The sequence below is a fragment of the Anabrus simplex genome, chromosome 1, assembly GCF_040414725.1.
Source record: "Anabrus simplex isolate iqAnaSimp1 chromosome 1, ASM4041472v1, whole genome shotgun sequence".
NCBI lineage: Eukaryota > Metazoa > Arthropoda > Insecta > Orthoptera > Tettigoniidae > Anabrus > Anabrus simplex.
Genome location: NC_090265.1, coordinates 983,333,827 through 983,347,121, shown reverse-complemented (window position 1 = coordinate 983,347,121; position 13,295 = coordinate 983,333,827). Strand labels below are relative to the sequence as shown.

Here is a 13,295-nt window from a genome sequence, read left to right as displayed (position 1 = left end):
CGAGGGCTGGAACGGGGTCCACTCAGCCTCGGGAGGTCAAATGAGTAGATGTGGGTTCGATTCCCACCTCAGCCATCCTCGAAGTGGTTTTCCGTGGTTTCCCACTTCTCCTCCAGTCGAATGCCGGAATGGTACCTAACTTAAGGCCACGGCCGCTTCCTTTCCTCTTCCTTGTTTATCCTATCAATGCAATGATAAAACCATAAATACTTGCACGGTAGATGCTGCATCATATTCTTAACTATTTTCAGCCATTTCTACTAATTTACGAGGTTTATATGAACATCAAGCATTACTGACACTACTTCTTTCACTCTAAAAAAGCTATTTATTCAGGATCTATGCCTCGACTGCTGTCTTGTGGCTGCGGGTGAATGAAAATTTGTGTTATGGAAGTATAACCCTAGCAACCGTGCAGGCTAGTGGTCATCTGAAATTAGCAGCCGTTGATGGATAATTTCCATGGATAATTAAACCGCGAATTCCAGTAGCAAGATAAACTCAACCAACCAGTCGCGTGCACAGGCAGAATAAACCAATATTGATATATATGCATTGAGATCTGGTGATGATATTGTAGTTACTCTTGGGTTACGATATATCGATATCGCTTGAATATACCGATATATTATGTGCAATAAATATCGATTATCGAAAATAAGTTTTCAATATATCGAAATATCGATATATCGGTATTTTTTTAAAAAACTGCCATCCCTAACATTTAGCCGTTTATGACGTTGTTGCTCGTTGAGAGGAAATTCATGAAACGAAATCCCACTTCCCGATCTGCTTTTCATCTTACATTAAGGCACACAGCAGTAAACAATAGTATGTACATACACCTTAAGAAGGTTCACGACCAAAGAAACAATCCAAATAAGGTAAACACAGGCTCAAATTACACCAGCACTCTTAGCAGTGATCACCGAGCGTGTCTCGTCAAGCAGACTAATGCCAGCTTCTCAGCACTCCAAGCGCCTGAACTGGTAACTATGCCGTGTTCGCTCGCTTGCATGTGTGGCTGGGCGAATGAGAAGGCGTATTAGCGCAGTTATAGTAAAGGGCGATGATCAGAGTAACCCGAGAGACCTTTTTCTATAAGAAAATCGTTGGTGACCTATGATTAAACCAACATCTTTGCTGAGGTTACTGAAATCGGTTACGTGAACGAATTCGATCCACGAAATATCACTGTAATTTTGTCCCAAATGGAAGATAATAATTGCTTTTACTCAAATAAAGCTGAAACCTGCGTTAAATAAAAAAGTACGAAATATTTTACTTGTAGAGAATAATACGTGTACATACTTTACTACCTTTCAACTATTTTTTCTGCTACGTCGCAGCGCTTCCGTACGTGTTTAGCTTGTCCAACACTTTCGTGTGTGATGCCTTTGCTCACTGAAGTTGTTTGGATTAATTAAGTGTTGTTTCTTCATGTTGCTCAATCTTTTTATGCCCTAACTCATTCATTATTATTGATCCAGGGATTATGTTATTTTCCTTTCAACAAAAAGTAATATTTATTGGTCCAGGGATTATGCTATATTGCTGTTTGAACTGCCCGCGCTAGTCATATGGATAAAGAGAATAAGAATTCACAGACATAGCACTCCCATTCGGTGATGCTAGCCCTGTACCTCAAGAAAGAAACAAAAGTCGGCATGAGCAGCGGAATGCAACACAGGGGAGTCGCGGCTAAGGCCCGAAGTAATACGTGTATTATACGCGCACTTTTTCTTGAGCCCGGAGCTCCCTAGTGCTGAATCGGTAGACCTCGGTTATCTTCGACATCCATATCGGCAACCTTTGAAACACAAACTATGAATCGCTTATTCATCGCTATGCGACATCTGGCGTACACTTTACAAACTAGTACAGTTGTTGCACGGCCGACTGGATCCCTCGCTGCGCTCCTTATACCGGCCTTGACAATCGCTTGTGAAGCCCAGCATAAAGCTGTAATTGGAAAGTTTCACCGTAATGCCGCTGGAGCGCTGGCCTACTACCCACTGACAGGAAGCTGTATACCGCAAATTGCCGCATTTCCATAGTTTTGCTGTCGTAAATGTTGGCAATGTGTTCGCAATGAGGTGCTTGTTGGCTGGATATTGAGATCTGAGAGTTATGCTCTAGTGAGTTTACTTTTTATTGTGTAGTGTGGTGATTATATTTTTTAAATTGTGTTTACAAATCTTGGAATTTATGACATTCTTGTGCACCTTTTCGTACTTCGGGCAGAAATTGTATGGAAACAAGAACAAAGTGATTTCTCGCTGTAACTTCGTCCTGAACAAGGGTTTTAATTTATGCGCTAATTTGTTTTTTAATGGTGTGGTGATATGCTTTTCTTTAACTGTGTTAGCATATATTCGAATATATATTGATGTGTGCCTTTTTTGTATTCCGAACAGGAAAAAAGAGCAAAGGGACACTATCATTTCACGAATTCTCTGTTGACCAGGACAAAACTACGGAGTGGCTAAAAGCAGGTACCACTCTCATCTTAGTTTTCCGTTTCTATTTCGGGTATTTACCTTCTTTCTTTCTTTCTTACTCTGTTTACCCTCCAGGGTTGGCTTTTCTCTCGGACTCAGTGAGGGATCCCACCTCTACCACTCAAGGGTAGTGTCCTGGAGCGTGAGACTGCGGGTCGGGGAATACAACTGGGAAGGATGACCAGTACCTTGCAAAGGCGGCGCAGCTTCTATGCTGAACAGGGGCCTTGTGTTGGGGATGGGGAGATTGGAAGGCATAGACAAGGAAGAAGGAAGGAAGCAGGCGTGGCCTTAAGTTAGTTACCATCCCGGCATTTGCTTGGAGGAGAAGTGGGAAACTATAGAAAACCACTTCGAGGATGTCTGAGGTGGGAATCGATACCCCACTCTACACAGTTGACGTCCTAAGGCTGAGTGTACCCCGTTCCAGCCTTCGTACCACTTTTGAAATTTCGTGGCAGGGCCAGGAATCGAACCAGGACCTCCGCAAGTGGCAACTAATCGCGCAAATCATTTATTTTTACCCACGAATTTTCTTTCATAGAATAATCCTTTAGGATGTGTCGTATTTGCCATATGACAGCAACACAACACATTTTTATCCAAGATAATCTGAACTTCAACATTTAAACATTGACAAGTAAGAATCACTACTGCTATGACGGTAAGGCCAACGTATGAAGTGTTGTTACCTGAACAATGGGGCCGATGACCGAGATGTTAGGCCCCTTTAGACAACAAGCATCATCATCATCATCATCGAGCAGAGAACAGTTTACAATTTATTTACTCAAAATACTTTTCTCTCACTGAATTTTTATATAAAATTATTCTTATTGTTATTATTTCGCTATGTGTTTTACGTCGCACCGACACAGATAGATATTACGACGCCGGTGGAATAGGAAAGGGCTAGCAGTGGGAAGGAACCGGCCGTGGCCTTAATTAAGGTACAGCCTGATGTGAAAATGGAAAACCCCGGAAAACCATCTTTAGCGTTGCCGACGGTGGGGTTCGAACCCACTACCTCCCGGATGCAAGCTCACAGCTACACGCCGCGCGGCCAACTTTTTCCACCCTACTGCATTTCAAGTAAAAATTATTGTCTGAATTTAGCACGGCCAACTTGCTCGGTATTTAATATTCTAGTGGAAGGTATGAATGAAATGTAATCTGAAACCATATATATTGAAATTAAAATTTAAACATGTTTGAGTCAAAATACTTATGTTATTCATACAACGAATATGCAAAAAGGAAGACTTTTATATTTTGTCCAGCCCCCTTCCTGAGAGCAGCGCTTGAAGAATTTTAAAACTCTAATTAAACAATAACTCTTAATCTCAATATTAACATCAGAAGACAAAAGTATTATGGTTAGTTCTGCTATGTATCTAAATGCCATGATAATAAAAACGATTACTATTATTCCTCACAATTAAGGAACGTCAGTTGGACTACTCCATCCTCCGCAGTTTCATTTTCACGACGTTATTTTGGCACATATCAATGAAAGTAGCCTTTAAGATTAATCATTTTAACAATATTAGTCAATGTAAATACTATTTTATTCCCTAAATTAAGATGCATCGGCTATCAGAGTCAATATCAGAACGTCAGGTGGACTAAGTCATCTCCCCGCAGTTTCATTTCACGACATCATTTTGGCAAATATCAACGAAAGTAACCTTTAGGATTAATCATTTTATCAGCATTAACCTATGTAACATTCTCCATAACTCTAAATTACGATAAATCGGTAATCTAAGTCAATATATTTTCCATAAAGAAGTATGCATTTCAACCGCAAATAGGTCGGCCGCCAGCGCCACGTGTCGAACTGTGTAACTATTCCGATTACAGTGCGTGGACCCGATTGTCAAGGCCGGTAAGGAGCTAGCTAGAGCGACGCATCAAGTCGGCCGTGGTTGTTGTTTACACAGCAAAGCCAAACTATATAATTCATGCTAGTAACAAGATTCGCATTGAGAAATGTTATATAATGTTAAATAATGTATGTGTGACACAATTGTTGACGTAAGATAATAAATGTTTAGAAAATTCATATCGATCGATCATATTATCGATTCAATTCAGATTTCATTTCCATCCAGTTGGCAGTATAACCGGAACTGACAACACTCCCTCCTTGCTCCTCACCCCGAAAAAATCGGGCTCAAGAAAAAGTGCGCATATAGCTGTAGTAGAGACGGCATTTCTTTATTTACCGCAGATTTTACACTTTATTTGATAAAGGCAATTATTATCTTCCATTTGGGACAAGTTTACAGTGACATTTCGTGGATCGGATTCGTTCACATAACCCTGAAATCAACTGAAATTCATTTCCATTGAATTAAAGTTGTAACAGTTGGCAATAGTGCATTCATCAGCTGATAGCTTGTTTATGTGTTGAAACTGATTTGAAGTTGTCAAATTCTTTCATAAGTTTCTCATTACTTCTAACTTGGCAGCTTGCGGGATTGTATATGTTATCCATTTTTCTTTCGCGGCATGTAGGAGGTATAGACGTTGTAGATTGTTTGTTTGCTACGCAAAAGGTAAGGGTTCTGTTTTGCGGATCGTTATCGGTTTCTTTCGTTTTCCGTTGCCTGATGTTGGATGTGTTGAAAAAATATGTTTAATGTTTCTTCGGTGTTAAGCTGTTTTGGTAGGGATTGTAAAACTGCAGTACTTTGTGGTTTTTGACTGATATGTATTATGCCTTTTTTTTTTTTCTTCCAGACTGGTACTTGAGTAGGATTTCACACAATCATGATTCCTGGAAGGGCCTGTTTGCCCGGTGCCGGTAAGTATTGATTACAATTGTTTTTGGAGTTTAATCTTGCCTTACAATGTTATTTTGTTGGAACGTCACCATCTGCTGTCACCCTTAATAACATAATAATGAAATTTGAAAATGATGAAAATATTACGTGAAGTATCCTTTAGAGGAGAGCTTTTCGCCACAATGGATGGTAGATTATGCTGCTATCACCCAACTTCAATTTGCTAATGGCCATAACCCTGGGGGGGGCCTTGATGACACGTACTTTAATGCAGTGGATGGTACAGTTTGCCTCACGACTGAAGTTACTCCAATCCACGATAGCTTTCTCACTGAAACGCTACTCAAGCTTCACCACAGGGTTGAGAGGTTTTGGTGGAAGACACCACAGGACCACAAAGTAACTAGTCTCTTATAATGACAGTTTAGAGTCGTCAAAAAACGTGTTTTGTCTAGTAACAAAAGAACTAAGAGAAAAATAACCATCTGTGAGAGGCACAAACAAAGGAAACCAACAAAGGTAATGAATAAACAATAGGCCTAGACACAGGCAACCTAACAATGTGCTGTTCCATACGTAGTGCACCTAGATGTCTGCGCCAACCAACAGAAGTAATAAGTAAACAGGAGACACAGGGTACCTAACAGTGTGCTGTTTCGTATATACCATTCCTAGATGTCTGCGCTACAAGTGGTGACCATTGGTGTTAATGTTGATCGTCAGATAGTGAAGTTTTGCCGAACCTAATATTCATACATGACTTTTGTCCAAGTGACTTTGTAGCCAATCGAAATATCTACACTAGTGGAATTCGGAGACGTCAGCCAAGTGAGATACCTACGCGGTTTGGATCACATAGCTGTGATCTTGCATTTGTGAGATAGTGGATCTGAACCACACTGCCAGTAGTTTTTAAGATGATTTTCTGTGGTTTCCCATTTTTATGCCAGGCAAATACTGGGGCTGCACTTTAATTAAGGCCACGGGCCACTTGCTTCCGTTTCCTAGCCTTTTGCTATCGAATCGTTGTCAATAGACTTAACTGAGTCAGTGCAATGTTAAACTGCTTGCAAAAAATAATTGATGTGAGGCAGCATATATCATGTTTATTCATTTAGCTAACCAACCTCCCCCTGTGGTTGGGGATGATAAAATACATGCAGATATTTCCTGCCTGTCGTAAGAGCTACTCTCAACTTGGGAGTAGGTTGGTGACCATGGGGCCCTTAGCTTAGCCTGGCATTGCTTCTGCTTACTAGTGCCATTTTCCTCACTTTCATTGTTCGTATCTGACCTGCCCTGGGCAACTCTTGTTACTAGCTTTTCACCAAGGTGGTTGGCTGTGCTTCGAATTCGAAGCAAACACATGGGATATTTGTAATGAGAAGTCACATCTCTGTGGTTTGGATTCCATGTAAAACTGGTGGTCCCTTGGCTGTGATCATGGTATCAACAGACATGTAAAACTAAAAGATTTTGTTTGTTAATTGTTTCAGACTAAATTCCATCACATTGTTGTTTAGCAGTGTTTATATGCAAGAGATGTGTGACAGTACATTTATCGATTCATTAAAGGAATCCTTTTCAAGGAAAGTCTGTGAAACTTGAATGTCTCTCAACCCGCAAATACTTGTGTGCTGACTTGTCACGTGAGGACGCAAGCGTGGTCTTAAAGACCACAATTATGCTTAGTTGAAATATCACATTAAAATGGACTGAATATTGATTTGTTGCTTTAAAAAAAAAGTTTCTGTTTTGTTTTAGGATTTTGATGCTTTTGTATTTTTACTGATTGTATTGTTTTTATTTGCCATTACAACACACAACACATAAGCAACATAATAACACAAATTTGATTAATTGGTATACAAACTAATTAACAAATGCTACATTAAACTAACATTTCTGAAATTAAATATATTGAAAAAAAAAAACTGCATAAAACTCAAATTTCTGAAATTAAAATGGACATAAGGAATGAAGTATATTGAAAAAAAAAAAATGCTGAAAAACTAAAATTTTCATTTTCATTTTGATGCCCAGCGAATGCATGCCAGTAATGCGCGATACTCCATGTAGTCTCTGCAAAATACTGTAGATAGTCTTTCAGAAACTGCCTTCCGTTCATCCTGTCGACTTTACTTCGGAGAATCACGCAACTGTTTATGCCACCAATATTTAGAAGACAATAGAAAAGAGCTAATGACGAACGATTGTTGATTTTTGAAACAGATTATTTAGGCCTACCTTTTAACTCGTACCGAGCTCGATAGCTGCAGTTGCTTAAGTGCGGCCAGTATCCAGTATTCGGGAGATAGTAGGTTCGAACCCCACTGTCGGCAGCCCTGAAAATGGTTTTCCGTGGTTTCCCATTTTCACACCAGGCAAATGCTGGGGCTGTACCTTAATTAAGGCCACGGCCGATTCCTTCCCACTCCTAGACCTTTCCTGTCCCATCCTCGCCATAAGACCTGTCTGTGTTGGTGCGACGTAAAGCAACTAGCAAAAAAAAAAAAAAAAACGAAAAAAAAAAACAACTTTTAACTCGTCAACGACACATACTCTACCTTTCGTAAGGTTATAAAATATCAACATATCTGGTTTATTGGCATCTCCTGATGAGGGGTCAATTGCGTCTTCCATGCATAGACGAGTACAATAAGACAACATCGTTCTTTTTGGGGTTGTATGATAGTAAAACTCCTTCTTGGCCAAAACCAAACTTTTCTGGTCTCTTCTTTGTTTCGACAAAGATCTGTAGAATTTCCCCGTTTATTTTTCCTGACAGTACTGACCAATATAAGTTGGTGATTCATCAGCAGGCTCTGAGCAAGAGGAATGGATGTGTACCAGTTGTCTATGGTGACATTTCTCCGCTTTGTGAAATTGGTTCCACCAGCCTCTCAACGACGCTTTGAGCACTGTTACTCACTAAACACTGTCCATCAGGTTGCTTGCCTGTGTATACTTCCATGTTGCAAGTATAATATGTTCTTACATCTGCAAGGGCATAGATCTTTATGCCGTACTTCGCAGGCTTGTTAGCAATATGCGTTAAAATTGACACCGTACCTGAAACCCCTCAAGCATCTCATCTATAGTGACATATTCCCCAAGCGAATAATTACTTTTGCAGCTGGCAACAAAACCTTCAAATATTTCTCGTATCGCAGCAAGTTTATCTTCTTTCCTCCTTTCGTTTGTGGTATGGATGTCATCAAAACGAACAGCTTGCAGAAGGAATTAGAATCTTTTCCAACTCACGGAAGTACAGAATAGTTCTACACCAGTTCCGTCAATTGCCCCTAATTCTCTCAAATTATTCTGGGAAGATTTTAGTACCCCAGCTAAGTACAAAATTCCAATGACCGCTTTGATCTCTGCTCTGTTAGTATCGACAGCATCCCTGTCCTTTTTATAATTTTCTCTTGCTCGTGCAATCCAAATATTGGTGTACGTAACAATCTGGTCCAGTACGCCCTCTGGAAAAAAAGAACATCCAGGATTCCAAAGGTGAGGTGACATTTCTGACTTGGTTCATTGGTCCAGGCAGGTGGGTAACAATATTACGCCGTCTGGTAGTCCCGCGGCCATTGTTTGCTCTGCAGTGCATTTCCCAAACTGCAGCCATATCTCTTCTGGAGGGTCAAAATGTTGAGGTGATTCACATTCATCTTCAAGAGTCAGCAGATTCCTCAATGTCAGTGTTGTGGTCACTATTCTTTACAACATCTACATCATCTGCCTCTTCCTTCGAATACGAGTCTTCATCACTTTTATTTTCCTCATCACTGAACAGATTTCTTTTCACTGCACCTAGTTCCCTCTGTAATTGTTCATTATATAACTCCTCTATTTCAACACTTTCAAGCAACTTGAGAATGTTTCCGTGTTCAGTTGAGTTCATCTTGGTAACACAAATTAAAGCACATGAGCACTCGTGCATGGTCCAAAAGACTTCACCATTCATTACGGGAGAGCGTGTGTGGTCTAAAGCGCCACAGTGTAACAGTCTTCACTCCAGACAAGACTCCTGGTGACTGCGTGACTGCTGTGATTTGCTTGGTAGTACCCCCACCGTGGATATCAGAGGGGGCAATTGGTCTGCCAACTCCTGGTGACTCCTGGTGACTGCGTGACTGCTTTGATTTGCTTGGTAGTACACCCACCGTGGATATCATAGAGGGGGCAATTGGTCTGCCAACTGCACAGCCAATGGCAGAGTAAAAGAGCCAGCATGTGGTCTTTTCCCCGCCACGCAAGTTACTGCGGGTTAAAATCTATTAAACTGAAGAGATGTTAACTCATTGGCATTCTTCGATACCTTTTAGTATCGACATGGAGTTCATATGTTCTCTCGATAGTTACCACTCATTAGCGTTGGAAATTTATGTCCTTCAAAATATGTTGTTCACTGCGGCATTTCATAACACGAACTATTCACTACATTTGTCCCCTTTGCAAGTCTGTAGGAAGAACTGAGTTATGTGTTAAAAATCTAGTATTAAATTCTGTATACAATACTTAAAAATATATTTCCGTATATTAATTTCTTTTATACAAGGTCAGGAAGGTTCTCGATATAATCTTCTACCCTGTAATACCATGCACTAAATCCCTTAAGGTAAATGTACCATTAGACGACACCCATGCCTAGCAATACCAATAGGTGACACTCAGTTTAAACGTTGTAACACTAAGGAATTTCCACATTCCCAGCGGGTAGTGCAAGTACTGGTAACATTGGTGACCCTTACTTGACTACCTGAACTGATCCTTGGGATCAGTGGTATGTTTGTGTTCATGAAAACAGATCTTTGAAAGACTTGTAAATGTATGACTCAGTATTTTCCTTCTTCTAAACAGATTCCTTAAGAGGTAAGTTGGAAGTTTGTCTTATACTACTTGTTTTATGTAGGAAGGTGAAGTTTCTTACTGTATAATGGGTTGCAGGGTTCTAGGCTTTATTTATTTGCTTTAGTTGAAAAGATTAATCTTAAATTGCATATGTTATTATGGGTGTCATCTATTGGACTTACTGAACCCCATTGGCCCAATGGTTGACAGAATGATGTGTCAGGCATTAGGATTTTGTTCTGCAAGGGAGTTGGCTATGTTATAAGAGTTACTTTTTATCATACATGGTAAACAATGTTAATTTCATTATAATTTGACGTCCAGAACCAGTAGTTGACAGGGGGTGTTAGCCATTGGTGTCCAAGTTGTCAGATATTGGCTCCTTGATTCGTTTTACAATTTCTTTTCAACTTTTTAATCCCTCGGCTAGATTCAAAATTAAAAAAAAAAAAAATATATTCACAAGAGACCATGGCTGGTGCAATAGAAGTGAGAAATGAGAGTTCTATGAGGGTTGCGGCCAAGGGAATTCCTAGGGTAACACTAATGTACTGTATAAGGTCATTTGATTTCATTGTTTGTGTGGCTTGAATTTTTAAAACTTTGAAGACTGATTTCATTGCATTTTTACTCCAAAGACTGATCTCATAGCTATTTTAAATTGAAGACTGATTCCATTGCCTTTTTTAACTTTAAAAATCTGATTTCATTCTTTTATTTTTACCGAGCTTGATAGCTGCAGTCGCTTAAGTGCGGCCAGTATCCAGTATTTGGGAGATAGTAGGTTCGAACCCCACTGTCGGCAGCCCTGAAAATGGTTTTCCGTGGTTTCCCATTTTCACACCAGGCAAATGCTGGTGCTGTACCTTAATTAAGGCCACAGCCACTTCCTTCCCACTCCTAGCCCTTTCCTGTCCCATCGTCGCCGTAAGACCTATCTGTGTCGGTGCGACGTAAAACAACTAGCAAAAAAAAGAAAATTCTTTTATTTTTACTCTTGGGACTGACTTTTTATATTTTTAAAGTACTGGCAACTGTTTTCCGTGACTAGCACAGTTAGACATGTTCTTCCTTGTAACATTGATCTAGATTAAATGTTTTTGTGTGTTTTAAAATATGTCATCTATTGGGCCAAGACAATTGTCATGGGAATCTTGACTTAAGGGGTGTCATGTAATGCTAAACGTGAGAATAAATTTAATTATCAGTAATCGAATGAAGAAAATGGAAAACTAAACCCATATTCCAGCAGGGGATAGTCCAGGACACTTAAGCTAGTTTTTTGTTCAATAAAATAGCATTATGTGTAAGCACCGTTCTCATTTTGCCAGTTTTTCCTCTTAACCCACCATTGATTGAGGGGTGAGCGTGGTGTTCACCATTAAAATAATTTTGTTGTAAAAGTCCGGAAGCCGCAGGTAGTGGCGTGTAACTATGAGTGCTGTTCATTGGACTGTCAGGAGTGAGGGGGATTAGTCGGAAGAAGAATTGGACCATGAAGGGAATGTGTTTCAGGACGGTAACAGTTCTTCTGATGAATCTGAGGTAGATGAGGTAAATAATGACCACAACAGCGAAAGTTGACCAGCTGACGCCCACTATCGGCAGCCCTGAAGATGGTGTTCTATGGTTTCCCATTTTCACACCAGGCAAATGCTGGGGCTGTACCTTAATTAAGGCCACGGCCACTTCCTTCCCACTCCTAGCCCTTCCCTGTCCCACCGTCGCCATAAGACCTATCTGACTCGGTGCGATGTAAAGCAACTATCAAAAACAAAAAAAATCCGTCCGGGAGGCTCGACGAACGGCGGGTTGACCCTCTACTGCATAGTGTTGCCATCAGGCAACATATAAAGTTTCACCTGTCTAAATGGATGTACATATTGTGGACCGACATAGTTTTATGGCATAACAGATGACAAAACAACCCTACAGCCAAAGGTACTCCTCCCAACCCGTCAGCATCCACGCGTACCAACCACCATTTATTTTATTTTCCGTGGGCCCTCCCCATGACATTACCACAGGCTTCAGGAGTACCTCTGGCTCAACCTCAAAGACATTACCAACAAGTATACTTGTTAAAATAATAAAATTTTATTCACAACCATCTATGCAATACATTACAATATACTCATTGGATTATAGTATAATCATGAAGTAGCTTAAATAATGGGAAATGTTTTGTTCGACATAGCGAACATCATCAGCCATTAATGCACAAAGACTAGGTCAGGGCCTTGAGTTTAAAAATGATCAAAATAGTATTCTCATATCAAAAGAGATACCGTGTCGTAATAAAAGTGATCTTTGATGATCAACACAATATAAACAATAGACTTGAGATTGTAACAAAATATGTGCAAATTAAAAACAAGTATTTATCGTGAAATGCATTAACAATAAACAACCTGTAAATTAATAACAATCATGGGATTGTTAAAAGCATGACAGTAGGCATTGTGGACAATAAAATATACATTAGTGCGTGAAGCGTGGATTAAATTAAAAATTGTGAGGATGGAATTCCTTCAAATTGATTAAAAACAAAAGTTAAAGTAGGGTTCGTTGAATCATTGTGTATCCAAGTTGAACCAATCAAGAGGCACATAACAGCAATACAGACTAAGGTTTATGTATGACGTGAACACCAATATTTGTGAATTCCATAGGAGAGGCACAATCTTGATATCACAAGTGTTCAAGTTGAGCTAGTCAATATGCATGTGCTAGCAATAAGACTAGGAAACTATATGTGACGTGGATCACCAAATAGTGGACTCCTTATGAATTAACGACAATCTTAAACGTAGGGGGAGTTCTAGCAATCCTTATGTGAAAGAGAGCAGATTATGGCCCGTATTGGAGTTTAGAATCTGAAAAAGAAAAAAAAAAGGGGGGGAATGAAAGTTGAGTTGATGACGGAAGGTGAAAAGGAAAAATTGAAAAGGAAGCTTACCCCTGGAGCTGGTATGAAGTGTCCGTTAGTGTTGGCTGCGTGAAGCAAATTGGTGAGTAGCCTTATTACTGCTTCTAGTATTGTACGTATGTATACGTAGAGGCGGGGAGTAAGTCATGTGAGGAGGGGGAGTGGGGCGGCTGATGCCTTGGACAGGTCAGATGTACGTGGATGGGATATGGCATGAAG

The 13,295-nt window shown here is 40.0% G+C and overlaps 1 protein-coding gene across 2 annotated transcripts in view; it reads left to right on the top strand.

Moving 5' to 3' along the window:
• Positions 1-1,649: 1,649 nt before the first annotated feature.
• The window catches only part of MED6 (mediator complex subunit 6), a 99,736-nt gene continuing 88,090 nt past the window's right edge, over positions 1,650-13,295 (top strand). The window contains exons 1-2 of one of the 2 annotated variants that reach the window (XM_067148913.2): positions 1,650-1,723; positions 5,247-5,310. In XM_067148913.2, the coding sequence (XP_067005014.1) occupies positions 5,277-5,310 (34 nt within the window). In that variant the 5' untranslated portion in view covers positions 1,650-1,723; positions 5,247-5,276. Of the gene's footprint in view, positions 1,724-4,664; positions 5,063-5,246; positions 5,311-13,295 lie in introns of those variants that run through there. The other variant, XM_067148904.2, reaches the window with a different exon arrangement.